Genomic DNA, 12,001 nt, shown 5'->3' on the forward strand with positions numbered 1-12,001 from the left:
AAGTAATAAATGTTATTTGCAGTTAACAATTTTCTTTTTTCTTTATTACAATATTTATGGCAAGACTAGGTATACAGTCGAATTGATCATCTTTTTTGAAGGTTAAAACTCCAACTCACCCGTTAGTATGATGAATCATATCGCACAGACTGAACAAAATGTCCACTTCCAGAGGTGTAATCTGGCTCATCATTTGGGCGGAATGCAGGAACTCCTCTTTCGTGACCTCTTGCGTTCGGTGTCCGTTCGTGGCGTTCAAATATACTCTCTTGATCAGTTCCATGTTATTGAGGAGCGAGTTAAATGCCATGTAGTACGGGAAACTGATTTTTCTCTCACCTTGCGGGAAAACGGACGCCTGGAATATATATCATTTATGGAAAAATAGAGAAACAAAACTGTTTATTGCTCAAGACTGCGAAAAATTATAAACTAGTGATGCTTCATTATTTTTTTTGTGAATGAGCTTTAAAATTAGCATTAAAATGGTATAATTACGAAAATTCATTGTTCATAAGTATTAATACATGTTTAATTTCATGTAGTGCATAAGAAAATAACTTTCATAGTATGGTGCGGTCTTTCAATGTTATTTGTAAAACAGTTGACAACAAGGTAAAGACAAAACTACAAAGCAATGTTACTAACATTAACAAACGCTGTACATAATTGCATGTCTGTAAATATTGGTTACATAGTTGATTTTAGGTGAGTTTTATATACATTTAAATAAAACCGATTCTTTTTTACGTAAGAAGACGTCCCCGACGTCTCTGAGGAGGAAGATATCACTTCAAGTTCTATTCCAACGATTCACGTATCAAATAAAAAATATCTCGATGTAAAACCAACAATATATATGAGAACCTCATTCGTTTTTGGCAACGTCGACTAATCATTTAAATAACATATCTTTTATCACCCTCATGTGACATGTCTGTTATAAAAATATCACACAGATTTATGGTCCATAGTTAACATACAGAGCACAATCACTCCATAACTAAGTAGTTTCATCGATAAACGCCATAAAAACCCGTCAATAAGTATGTCAAGCATTTTAATAAAGATAAACGAGACACAATGTATCATAAAAAAGCAATAAATGTTCAGTGTGCTTTAACTAAACTATAGAAGAAAAAATTCAAGTAAAATTATGCCGAAAATTTATCTTATTCTATCATTTGCCCGCGGTTTCGCACGCGTTAAACTCGGAGTAGTTTGATGTTATTAATGATGATTTTACTGAAAAACTACTTGGTCTGTTTTAAAAAGTATTTTATCACAAGAAAGTTACAGCGTTGCACATGACTATTTGTTTACCCTAGGTCATCCCTGATGAAGCCGCGAAAAGTATCGAATTATTTATAAAATTCAAATTTTAAACTGTATCCGTAAATTTAAAATTAGTATGATGTGATTGATAAGACATTAGGCAAAAGGGATAACCAAATGTACATATTATACACATAATTAACAAGTAATTAAGCATGACTTACTACAACCTAACAGTACAAGATTATTATGAGATATAATATTATACATATTAAGTATAACATTATATCAGATTTAAGACATGCTCTGCTATGCTCAAATTTTTGGAAATAAAGCTTAAATTGTACCTTCTCTTAACACAATACAAAACCTAAAAGAAATACACAAAAATTACATAAAGAACCAAATTCTACTAATCAAAACAACTATTCCACTTACTTCAATGACTTTCGTCTTCAACTCCTTAGTGAGAAGGTGGTTTTTGACGGACAGCATGATATCTCTAAAGTCCCCGACACTGATGAAACCGCTGCCATCCATGTCACGTTTCTTGAAAGCCTCAACTCCATATTCCTCATGGAAGTCATGTAGGAACTGACTGAACTCTGGGTATGTCACTAGGCGCTTCTTGTCCTGTGAAGAAAGTTTGTATGGGTTAGTGATGAAAGAAAAAAGGGTTTAGATTATCCTTATTACAATTGTAATGGACTCATAAATATTTCATACACTTATATATATTCATGTGCATTTATATTTATCTAACTATTTAGCCACATAAAGTTTTATTTACACAGGATTTATTTTTGGTTTTGTCGTGTGAGTGTTAATCTGTGGGTTTTAGATCAATAATATTATATAATAATAATATTAAATTGTTGTGATTTAGTCCATTATAGAATATGGAACGGTACCTCCCGCACTTTTTTATGGCAGACTTATTGCAGGTCCTTTTCTACTCTATGTTCTCTGTAATACTCTAACTTAAATTTACATTTAAACATATCAACAAAATAGTGATAAATTTACCTTTCCAAAGTACAGGCGAACGAATGTACTCTCCATGTTGAATGGCAGTTTCTTGTGCAAGGCCGTCTTTTTCATGACGTCGGCAAACTCCTCTAAAGTAAAACAAAATGCAAATTAATACTTATGTACTCATCATTATCAATAATTGAATTTTAAAGTAATATTCTCATACCAAATGTGACCAGTCCATTTCCATTAGTATCGAATAGTTGGAAGGCAGTTTTGTAGAGTGCGTCGGGCACACACAAGAGCCCCTCAAAGGCCTGGAACTCCGAGAATGAAATGAACCCATCCTTGTCCATGTCCACGATGCCAGCGATGAGCTGGACTGACTCCTTGTTGTAATCATCTGTATTAACAAAATTGTTTCAATTTTCATTTTTTTTTAACACTTTGAGGCATTATTCTTGCTAGCTGCTAATTTCCCTGACAGTGTATTTACCACTTTTTGATACGAAATTTTGTATATTATAGCGTTGTGTGACAGATAAGCAAAAGAGAACATTTTAGAAAGATGTGAAACCAAGTCTAACTGTTATAATTGACTTATAATAACCTAAGAAACAACTAGGTAAAAAAAACCCATGGAATATATTAATGCAATTATGGAGCTATAAAAATTTACCTTCATCGAACAGTCCAAGGAATTTCCTGACAAAATTCTCACTAGTAATGTACTTTTCACCATCTTTTTCTATTGTGGCATACCTCAAGAATATCTCTCGAAGTCTATCTGGTTCGGCCCGTTTTAAATAACCAGCCCCCTGAAAAAGAATCACTTGACAGTTAGAAAATCATTAAATATTTACCCATACTACCTACTGTTAAAAATAAATAAAATGTTTGGTTGGTTAAGATAGAAGTTAAGATAGTTGTGTATCTAAATGTTATTATACACTAATTAAGATATGAATTCATTGATTTCACTGATATAAGTAGATCTGATGTTATAAAAACTTCACATTTAGTTAATAAGTCTCATCCGTAGAACAAATACAGAGAAACAATATATTTTATAACCTAATATTCTTTTTAGTGTTACATTGGGAATATATCATGTGAGTATTAATTTTGGTTATATAGTTTTCTTCGATTTACGTTGGTTTCTAATAATTTTAACTGAATACTTATGTTCCATAACACTAACTTTATTCTATTTAAAATAAACATAAATTTTATTTATATATCTGTCAATAAATTGTAAGGGCTTTTACTTACTTTCATTATAATCAAGAAATTAATACTATTATTGTATTAAAAAATACTCAAACAACTGGCAATTCATAAGCACATTTAACATCTATACAACTTGTAGTACAAATGTACTATGTTACTCTGAATAGATTATACATGCTAAATCATAATATGAGTGATAAAGTGTATATAAGTTGATTACATAATAACTTGTGACGTTAATTATTGCCATAAGCATCTCTTTACTATGGTAAAAAAAATTCTCAAGTTTAGTGCAGGGTCATGATAAGTTATCAATCACTAACCGTTCACATGACTTTAGTAATTATATTTTGTTAAATATTTTGAACATTCCAAACACTGACAAGAAGTGTATGTATTTGTCATCATTCAAAACATGTTCTTTATGAAAACATCAAAGTTTAATTGGAATATTTATTTTTTATGTTACACATAATAATAATATAATAAGTAATTTGTGTACCTTAATGTCAATATTTTATAGAAAGCTAATGTTTTTGATAAAAATCATAAATGGTCACAATAATAGCGTTGGCATTGCGTAATTCTTTAGAAATATTAGATTTTTCAATACATTTTTATATTTTTTTTAATAGAATACTGCAATATCTTTTGATTTAATTCGCACTATATGTTTCACTAATAATTAACTTCACAATTCACTATTACAACACACAATCTTTCAATAACATTATAATAATATAATATATGGATAGATTACCCGTCGTGAAGACATTTTCATGTAAAGCTTGGAGCAGGACTAAAATTAATAGATATTAAGCAACCACACGTAATAGATAAGAAATTTATTATCATATTGTGTACTCAAGAAATACATTTATCTTACCTACACATTCAGATAATTTTCATCATGCAGGATATCTGACATTTCATCAATTAATTAATATATACCCCCAAAATTAAAAATGGTAACGAAATTAATCATACTAAATCGGTGAGTTTGATATATTTCGCATTATTGAAAGATTTTTTTTTTATAAAATTCATTTGTTTCTGTCTTTTGACTAAGGTCAAAAAGGTTAGGAAGCTGGTCGACTGATTATCTAATAAAAATTAATGATTATCCTAAAACATGTTATGGTAAATAAGTTAAAATGTTATATATACCAAATATTTATCAAACCGTGCTTAGAAAATCATGGTGTTTGTTTGCTGAAGATTGGTCTTTTCACTAAATTTCAAGGACAAGTTATTCAAGGGCGTTTGTGTTCAAAAGTACCGCATATTGATAGCCGATAACAGTAAGAAACTGATAACAGGTAAATTTCAACTACGTTTAAACCCGCAAGACCGCAACTGTAAATAAACTTACCCACCTCTTGACAGCTGGCTTGAGTGATCAAGGAGTTGGACAAGAATTTAAACATTACAGTAATTTTCGTCACAACACACTATTTCTGTTTTTGATGAAATTACTGTAATATTTAAGTCGGAACTTATTAGCGGAGTAAAGTTCGTTCGCCTTGATATTACGTCACAATAATAGAAAATAATATGAATCTATTTTAGTTGTTCACGCACTATTCTCATGATCAACTGCTGTCCGCCGGGTGTTGCCGGTTGTGGAGCGACAAGCGAATTGCGAATTGCGATTAGCGAAAGCGAATCTTTATTCTTTACTGTTTACCGATTCGCGACACAGATTCGCGGTCGCAATTCGCAGTTTTTTTTATATATTATGAACAAGTACTTCTACAGGGTTACCATAATTTAAGTATTATTTCTTAGTCTTAAATTATGAACCTTTTAATCGTTGTTTTTTACATGTAATGTACTTGTACATGTAATTTACATGTAATACATCTATATATTACGTATACATATTATCCGTGTATTGTAAATATTTAAACTAACGCTAAAATTTGTAATATTATGTGTGTAATATTATCAGCACGCTACGAATAAAATCTACGAGGAAAAAAACAACAAATCAAGTTTATCATAATGATATTTTCGGTAACTGTTGTACGATAGATAAGTGTGAAATTTATCTGCTAAGCCATCTCTGTTTTGGATCCGAAAGTTTCATAACCTTTGCCTTCTTTAGTCTCTGCAGTCTGTAGGAAGAATTACATTTTATTCATTATTGTATGAGATTGATAGTAGATGGCGTGCTTAAAGAAAAATGATATTTTTGCTTTTTCTAAATATTGAGGTTTTCATTAATATTTTTGAGTTAAATAATTATCACATTGTCAAGAAGTCATGAATATTCCAGTGCCCACTTAGATTAAAATAAAATCGCTGTAATTACCAACAATACCTAATGTAAGTGTCAAAGAATTAGTAGACATTTCTAGTCTATTAATTCGTCTCAAGTATTTTAATAGGTATTATTATACATATGAACCTTTTTAACGTTGCGTAGTTTTGAAGATTGAAGCATACATAGGGACATAGGGACAGAGAAAGCGACTTTGTTTTATACTATGTAGTGATTAAATGTTGTCAGTTAAATACTTTATTCGGATATTTGATTATTTTTGAGATAAACGTGATCCACCATAATTAGCCTAGATAATGTTTTAGTTCTAAGATCAACTTTTTGCAAACTACTGAACGGATTTCGATGAATTTTGGTATACATACAAGGTATGAGCTTACTTTTATGAGCTTACTAAGCAGTGGTGGCTCAGTGGTAAGGACCTCGGACTTCAAAATCGATAAGTCAGGGTTCGAGACCGGGCGAGCGCGCAGGAAATAAATTGATTTTTCAATTTATCTGCGCATGTAGATAACATCACCACTGCTTCATCGGTGAAGGAAAACATCGTGAGGAAACCGGCATGTCCAAGAAATAAAGTTCGACGGCATGTGACATCTGCCAACCCGCACTTGGCCAGCGTGGTAGATTATGGCCTGAACCCTCATAGGAGGCCTGAGTCCCAGCAGTGGGAACATATATGGGCTGATGATGATGATTAGCTTACTTGGCCTGTAGGATACATTTTATCCCGATTAAATGCTTCCTTGGGATACTATACTGCTCAGAATAAGAAATTCTGTGATATATTACTGTATATGATATGAGGATTAGTAGCGCGAGGTCAAATCCAAACCATGTATTTGTCTGAAACAGTTCTGAAATTGATTGTTGGCCGAGCCGAGCCTTTAAGATAATTATATTAGGATTACGGCACGCGAGCTTATAATAAAAAAATTAAAAGTGCCTGGGTCCTGACTCTACGTAAACTTGTTCAGCGATGGATTTAGTACTCAAGAAAAACTTATTACTATATACTGAATTAACTCGCTCTATTTATCTCATCATCATCAACAGCCCTTATATGTTCCCACTGCTGGGCTGGGACACAGGCATGAAGGTTTAGGCTATAATCCACCACGATGGCCAAGTGCGGGTTGGCAGATGTCACATGTCGTCAAACCGCAGAATAATAAAAACAAGTCTAACTTTTAATTCTTCCGGTTTCCTCACGATGTTTTCCTTCAACGTAATTTATCTAATTAATTATTTTTTAATATGTGGGTATAATGTTGCAATCCATTCATGCCATTCCTGCTTTGGTTGTTTATAAATACGTATGCAATTTGTATTAAACCTTTAACAACTTTAATCTGAAAAGGAAAACGCCTGTGTCATGTTAATCATTTAGATAAATAAATCTATCTACGTTATATTACATATAATACCGACAATACACCTACTATGTAGTTGATATTGCGATGTAACTAAAAATATTTTTGCAGCAAAGTACTGTGAGTCTATTCCCGAAAAATGGGAAAAGAAATTTTGGAGTTTATTATTATTTATTATTCTCAGTTAATAAGAATTTATTTTAGTATATGGTGAGATAATAAGGATTAATAATATTAAACACGGAAAAACTCAGAGACTAAGACTGTGCTGTATGAACGGAAATAATTAAGAATATTTTCAGTAATGTAGCATTGCGAATAATAATTTGTTAACTAGAATACATTACAAGCATTGTATGAAGCGTAAATTGGCACGTATTAATTATTTAGCAAGAATGTCTACTTTTCGTACTGCCACCAATGATTACATTTTCTAGTTAATTGGCAATAGCTATATATAAAAGATATTGTGTAAAATAAACTTTTCATTTGTTACAGTTATTGGTGTCAGCTGTAATCATAAATCAAGATGAACGTCAGTGTTATGGCGCCAAGTGGCATGGTGGTAACACCGCACCATTTAGCTACGCAAACTGCTATACTGATACTTCGCCAAGGAGGAACTGCCGTAGAAGCCATGGTTGCAGCGGCAGCAACAATAGCCGTCGTGTATCCGCATATGAATTCTATTGGTGGAGATGGTTTTTGGCTCATATTACCACCATCCGGTGATCCTATCGCGATAGAGGCATGTGGACCAGCTGGAAGCTTAGCAAATTTAGATCTATACGCAGGGCTCAGGAAGATACCTACACGAGGTCCAAAATCGGCACTTACAGTCGCTGGCACTGTTGGAGGTTGGGAAGAGGCATTAAAATATATTACTGAAAAAGGCTATAATCGGATGCCGCTGTCCTATCTTTTGGGAGATGCAATAAGATACGCTGAACACGGATTTCCAATTTCATCTAGCCAATCTAACACTAATCTTGAATTCGCTAAAAAACTCGGTAACTTTTCACAAGAATTTAAGGATGTATTTTATCCAGGTGGAAGAGTTTTGGAAACCGGTGATATATTAAAGCAACAGGCATTAGCTTACACTCTCAAAGAACTTGCTAATAATGGGTTAGATAGCTTTTACCGTGGGAATACAGCTAACCTTATTGCTGATGATATGGCAACCATCGGTATGCCCATAACCAAACAAGATCTTACTAATTATTACGCAGAAAGACGTCAACCACTACGCTTGCAGCACTCTCATGGGGAACTCTTGAACCTTCCTCCACCTACACAAGGTATACTTTCATTGTCAATACTCGGTATGCTAGATGAGTTACACGTTGACGGTAAAAACGAAGGTCATTTTATTCATTCTGCAGTAGAAGCCACGAAACAGGCGTTTAAAATGCGCGATGAATATATTACCGATCCAAAATATATGAAAGTGACTCCTGAATCATTATTATCACATAAAAATATATTCGAAATGGCAAGTCGTATTAATTTTGAACGGGCATCAGCGGACGCTAAGGGCGACGGTCCTGGTGATACCATTTGGATGGGTATTATGGATAGCTACGGATTTTCTGTTTCATTTATACAGAGTGTATTCCATGAATATGGTAGTGGTGTAGTGTTACCTAAGACGGGCATATTATGGCAGAATAGAGGTGTTTCTTTCAATTTACAGGAAGGATCTCTACGAAGTTTGGTACCAGGAAAGAAACCCTTCCATACATTAAATCCCGCAGCCGCTTTACTTAATGATGGAAGAGTCATGGTGTATGGGACACGTGGAGGTGATGGTCAACCTCAAACCCAAGCTGCAATATTTCACAGATATGTCGTACAAGGAATTAACTTGCAACGATCTATTTATTTGCCAAGGTGGGCGTATGGGCCTTTGACTTTGGATCCTACAAACATATTGCGACTCGAAAACAGATTTGATCCAGTAACTGTAGATTATTTGAAGGCAAGAGGCCATAAGATTGAAATAATACCAGAATTTTCTGAAATGATGGGACAGGCCGGGGCATTAGTCAAGCACCCTGATGGCATGATTGAAGGAGGTTGGGATGTACGTAGCAATGGATTTGCTGCTGGATACTAGTCATTTTGATATTTAATTAATATTGTTGTATAAGTTATTACGTATCAGAAACGATTTGACACCTCGTTTCTACTCCTCTAAAATACACTGATTTACTCTAAAATAAATATTTTAAGAATAATATTATGATTGTTTTTTCCCTGCTAGAAACCCGTCTATGTATTTTGTAAGATCGAGGCTCTACTAATCGTAATCATTATTAAAAATAGGTTCTATAATTATGTTTACTTGTTGTACCAAGTAAAATTGTTATAGACCTCATACTAAGACCTGAGAGGACTATGGCAGTGACGTCACACATCGCGATATACTGTTAGGGAATCTCTGTATGATATTTATTTATATTAGGTAGGCTTAATAAACGCAAGAATTTTAAAATACATAAATATTAAATAGTTTATGTTTCGTTATATACGGTCTATAGAATGTATATAGTGTGTAATCGTCTTTACTATTCCTACCTATTAACAAGGATCGGTAGGTATCGAAGGTAATATAGTATATCGAACCGAAAACTGTCAAACAACCTAACTAGGAACTGTCACACGAATGACCCAAAACTTCGAAGTTCGCGGACGACTTAATATGTATCTAATAAGCCGTGAATCCACAAATGAAGACGAATGCTTCCACTTCATTATTCTGAGAGTTTAATTTAGCGCTCTCTCAGACCATTCATCCGCATTAGCACCAGTCGGTGACAAATTAAAGGATTTATAGTCTTTTTATACAGTGTTTTAGGTATTTGTTTCGTATCCTCTAATGTATCATAAAAGTAATAGAAAAATCAATTTGGAATACTATAATATAATTGGGCATTTACAATTTGCAAATTAAAGACTTAAATAAATAAGTACCTCAAAATAGTTACAATTAATACTGTGATTCGAGACAAGTTGGTCTCTACTACAAATCAAAAGCGTTAGGTACCTACGTAACTGTTATAATAATTTACTCCTATCCAATAAGATTTTATTAAACATTGGCTTTTGTATAAAAATCTATTACAGATGTGTCATCGTGTCCCATAGGACTCCAATTCATAAATAGGTATACCATAATGATAAATGGCAAAAACATTTTAATGACATGCTACGGTATTGTTTTCGTTCATTTATTCATTATAATTTTCGTATCGTGATGTAATAATCTATTTGATTGATAAAATTGAAAACTATCTGGTCATAAATAAAACCCGTAGACAAGTTTAATCGCGTGACAGAAAAATGGCAATAAATTAATTATCTGTTTCATTAAATAAACCACGAAATGATGTATTATGAACGGTTATGAACGCATGTATGGAATATAATTTTATAATAGCAAATGTTGATTTACATCTCAGCCGTTCTTTGTTCGTACCTTATCGTTCCAATAAATGTGAATTATTGTCGACCACTGTTCAGGAAACCAGGAGTATATTTCAAAACGATTGTCTAATTTAAACTGTTCATTTAGAGCCCGCCACTAAATTACTTTTCTATTTTCGCGATTCATCTAACAAAGGAGTTGGAAGATAATAAGGATTTTATGAAAGAAACTCCTGAAACTTTTCAACTTATTGACTGTGGATTTGACAGGGCCTATAATTTCATTATCTGAGTATAATATGGCGAAATTTCTAGAAAAGGGTGCATGTTCTGCTTCAAAGTTGTGCATAGAGTTTTTTACTCTATCACATTATGAAAGGTGCATTAAAATGTTAATTATTTAAATTTAAAGTTAAATGTTAATTCGAGTTTTGGTGTGAATTCTACGAGATGGTTACAATCAAGATTTTAGATGTGTTATTGTAATTATACATAAGCAATGCTTTTTAGCGATAATAAAATAACAGTATTAAATGTAGGCATATTATGTTATGTGCAAATTGCTAAATTTCATGTACATTTTTACACCTTATGTCCATATCAGAATAAAATTCTCTAATCTTATCTTTCATACTAATACAGACATAAAGTATTAATCATAAACGTGACGATTATCTAAAAATGGTTAGTAGTTATTTTCCAAGAGAGAAACCCAAACATATTATAGACATGAATGCCATCTTTGATTGACAGTTAGATACCTTATTATTTTAAAAGCTTATATTTATCTGGCAACTGCTGTATTGTTTTTAAAGAGATGACGATATTTCTTTACCATAAATTTGACCTTTCAAAGGACGCTGCGTTGAATATTATTTGCTGCGTTGTTTATTCCGCAGAATTTTATGCTGCTACTGATTTTGATTCAAGTAATACCATTTTATAAGAGAGGATATTTTTTGTGTCATTTTAAATTTGCCTTTTGTTTCTTATATTTTAGAGTAACTTAAACATCTTATACAATGATATCTTCTTAATTTTTATAGTATCTTCGATAAAATTAAACGTACTGATAAAATGTATCAACCATGCCATATTAATGCTGGCCCAATTGATTGAAGCATGTTTACCACATGACTACCACATAGAGAACTTAGGTGCTTCTGCTGAGAACAATGGATATTAGGATCTTGTGTAGGGCAGCAGTGCATCGAAGAGTATGCAAGTTGCAGCCACTTTCACGTCCTTTATGCTATTCGTATCAGTGACAGTGTAACCTAGACATTAGAATGTTTTTAATAATAAAGATATGTTATGTTGTTTTCATTTATGTGCTCGCAATTTTAGTCACGGAGGTTCACTAGTGTAAAACAAAAGACAGGTCTAAACAAATAATACACTGGTATTTGACGTACGTAGCGTTTAAAAGTATCTAAAT

General features: G+C 32.7%; 2 protein-coding genes across 3 annotated transcripts in view; one reads left to right on the forward strand and one right to left on the reverse strand.

Annotated features, from left to right (window-relative positions):
* Window positions 1-5,164, reverse strand: part of LOC119840334 (calcium-binding mitochondrial carrier protein Aralar1) — a 15,589-nt gene extending 10,425 nt beyond the window's left edge. The window contains exons 1-6 of one of the 2 annotated variants that reach the window (XM_038366893.1): window positions 4,854-5,164; window positions 2,927-3,065; window positions 2,474-2,650; window positions 2,302-2,393; window positions 1,714-1,908; window positions 120-358 (exon numbers count right to left, since the gene is read on the reverse strand). In XM_038366893.1, coding sequence (XP_038222821.1) covers window positions 120-358; window positions 1,714-1,908; window positions 2,302-2,393; window positions 2,474-2,650; window positions 2,927-3,065; window positions 4,854-4,904 — 893 coding nt within the window. In that variant the 5' untranslated portion in view covers window positions 4,905-5,164. Of the gene's footprint in view, window positions 1-119; window positions 359-1,713; window positions 1,909-2,301; window positions 2,394-2,473; window positions 2,651-2,926; window positions 3,066-4,849 lie in introns of both variants that reach the window. The other variant, XM_038366894.1, reaches the window with a different exon arrangement.
* LOC119840336 (oxamate amidohydrolase proenzyme-like) lies at window positions 3,262-9,357 on the forward strand. Its single transcript, XM_038366895.1, has 2 exons — window positions 3,262-3,359; window positions 7,633-9,357. The coding sequence occupies exon 2, from the start codon at window positions 7,664-7,666 to the stop codon at window positions 9,251-9,253; it is 1,590 nt and encodes a 529-aa protein (XP_038222823.1). The 5' UTR covers window positions 3,262-3,359; window positions 7,633-7,663; the 3' UTR covers window positions 9,254-9,357.
* The last annotated feature ends 2,644 nt before the right edge of the window (window positions 9,358-12,001 follow it).

The sequence above is a fragment of the Zerene cesonia genome, chromosome 6 (genome assembly GCF_012273895.1).
Source record: "Zerene cesonia ecotype Mississippi chromosome 6, Zerene_cesonia_1.1, whole genome shotgun sequence".
Classification (NCBI taxonomy): Eukaryota; Metazoa; Arthropoda; class Insecta; order Lepidoptera; family Pieridae; genus Zerene; species Zerene cesonia.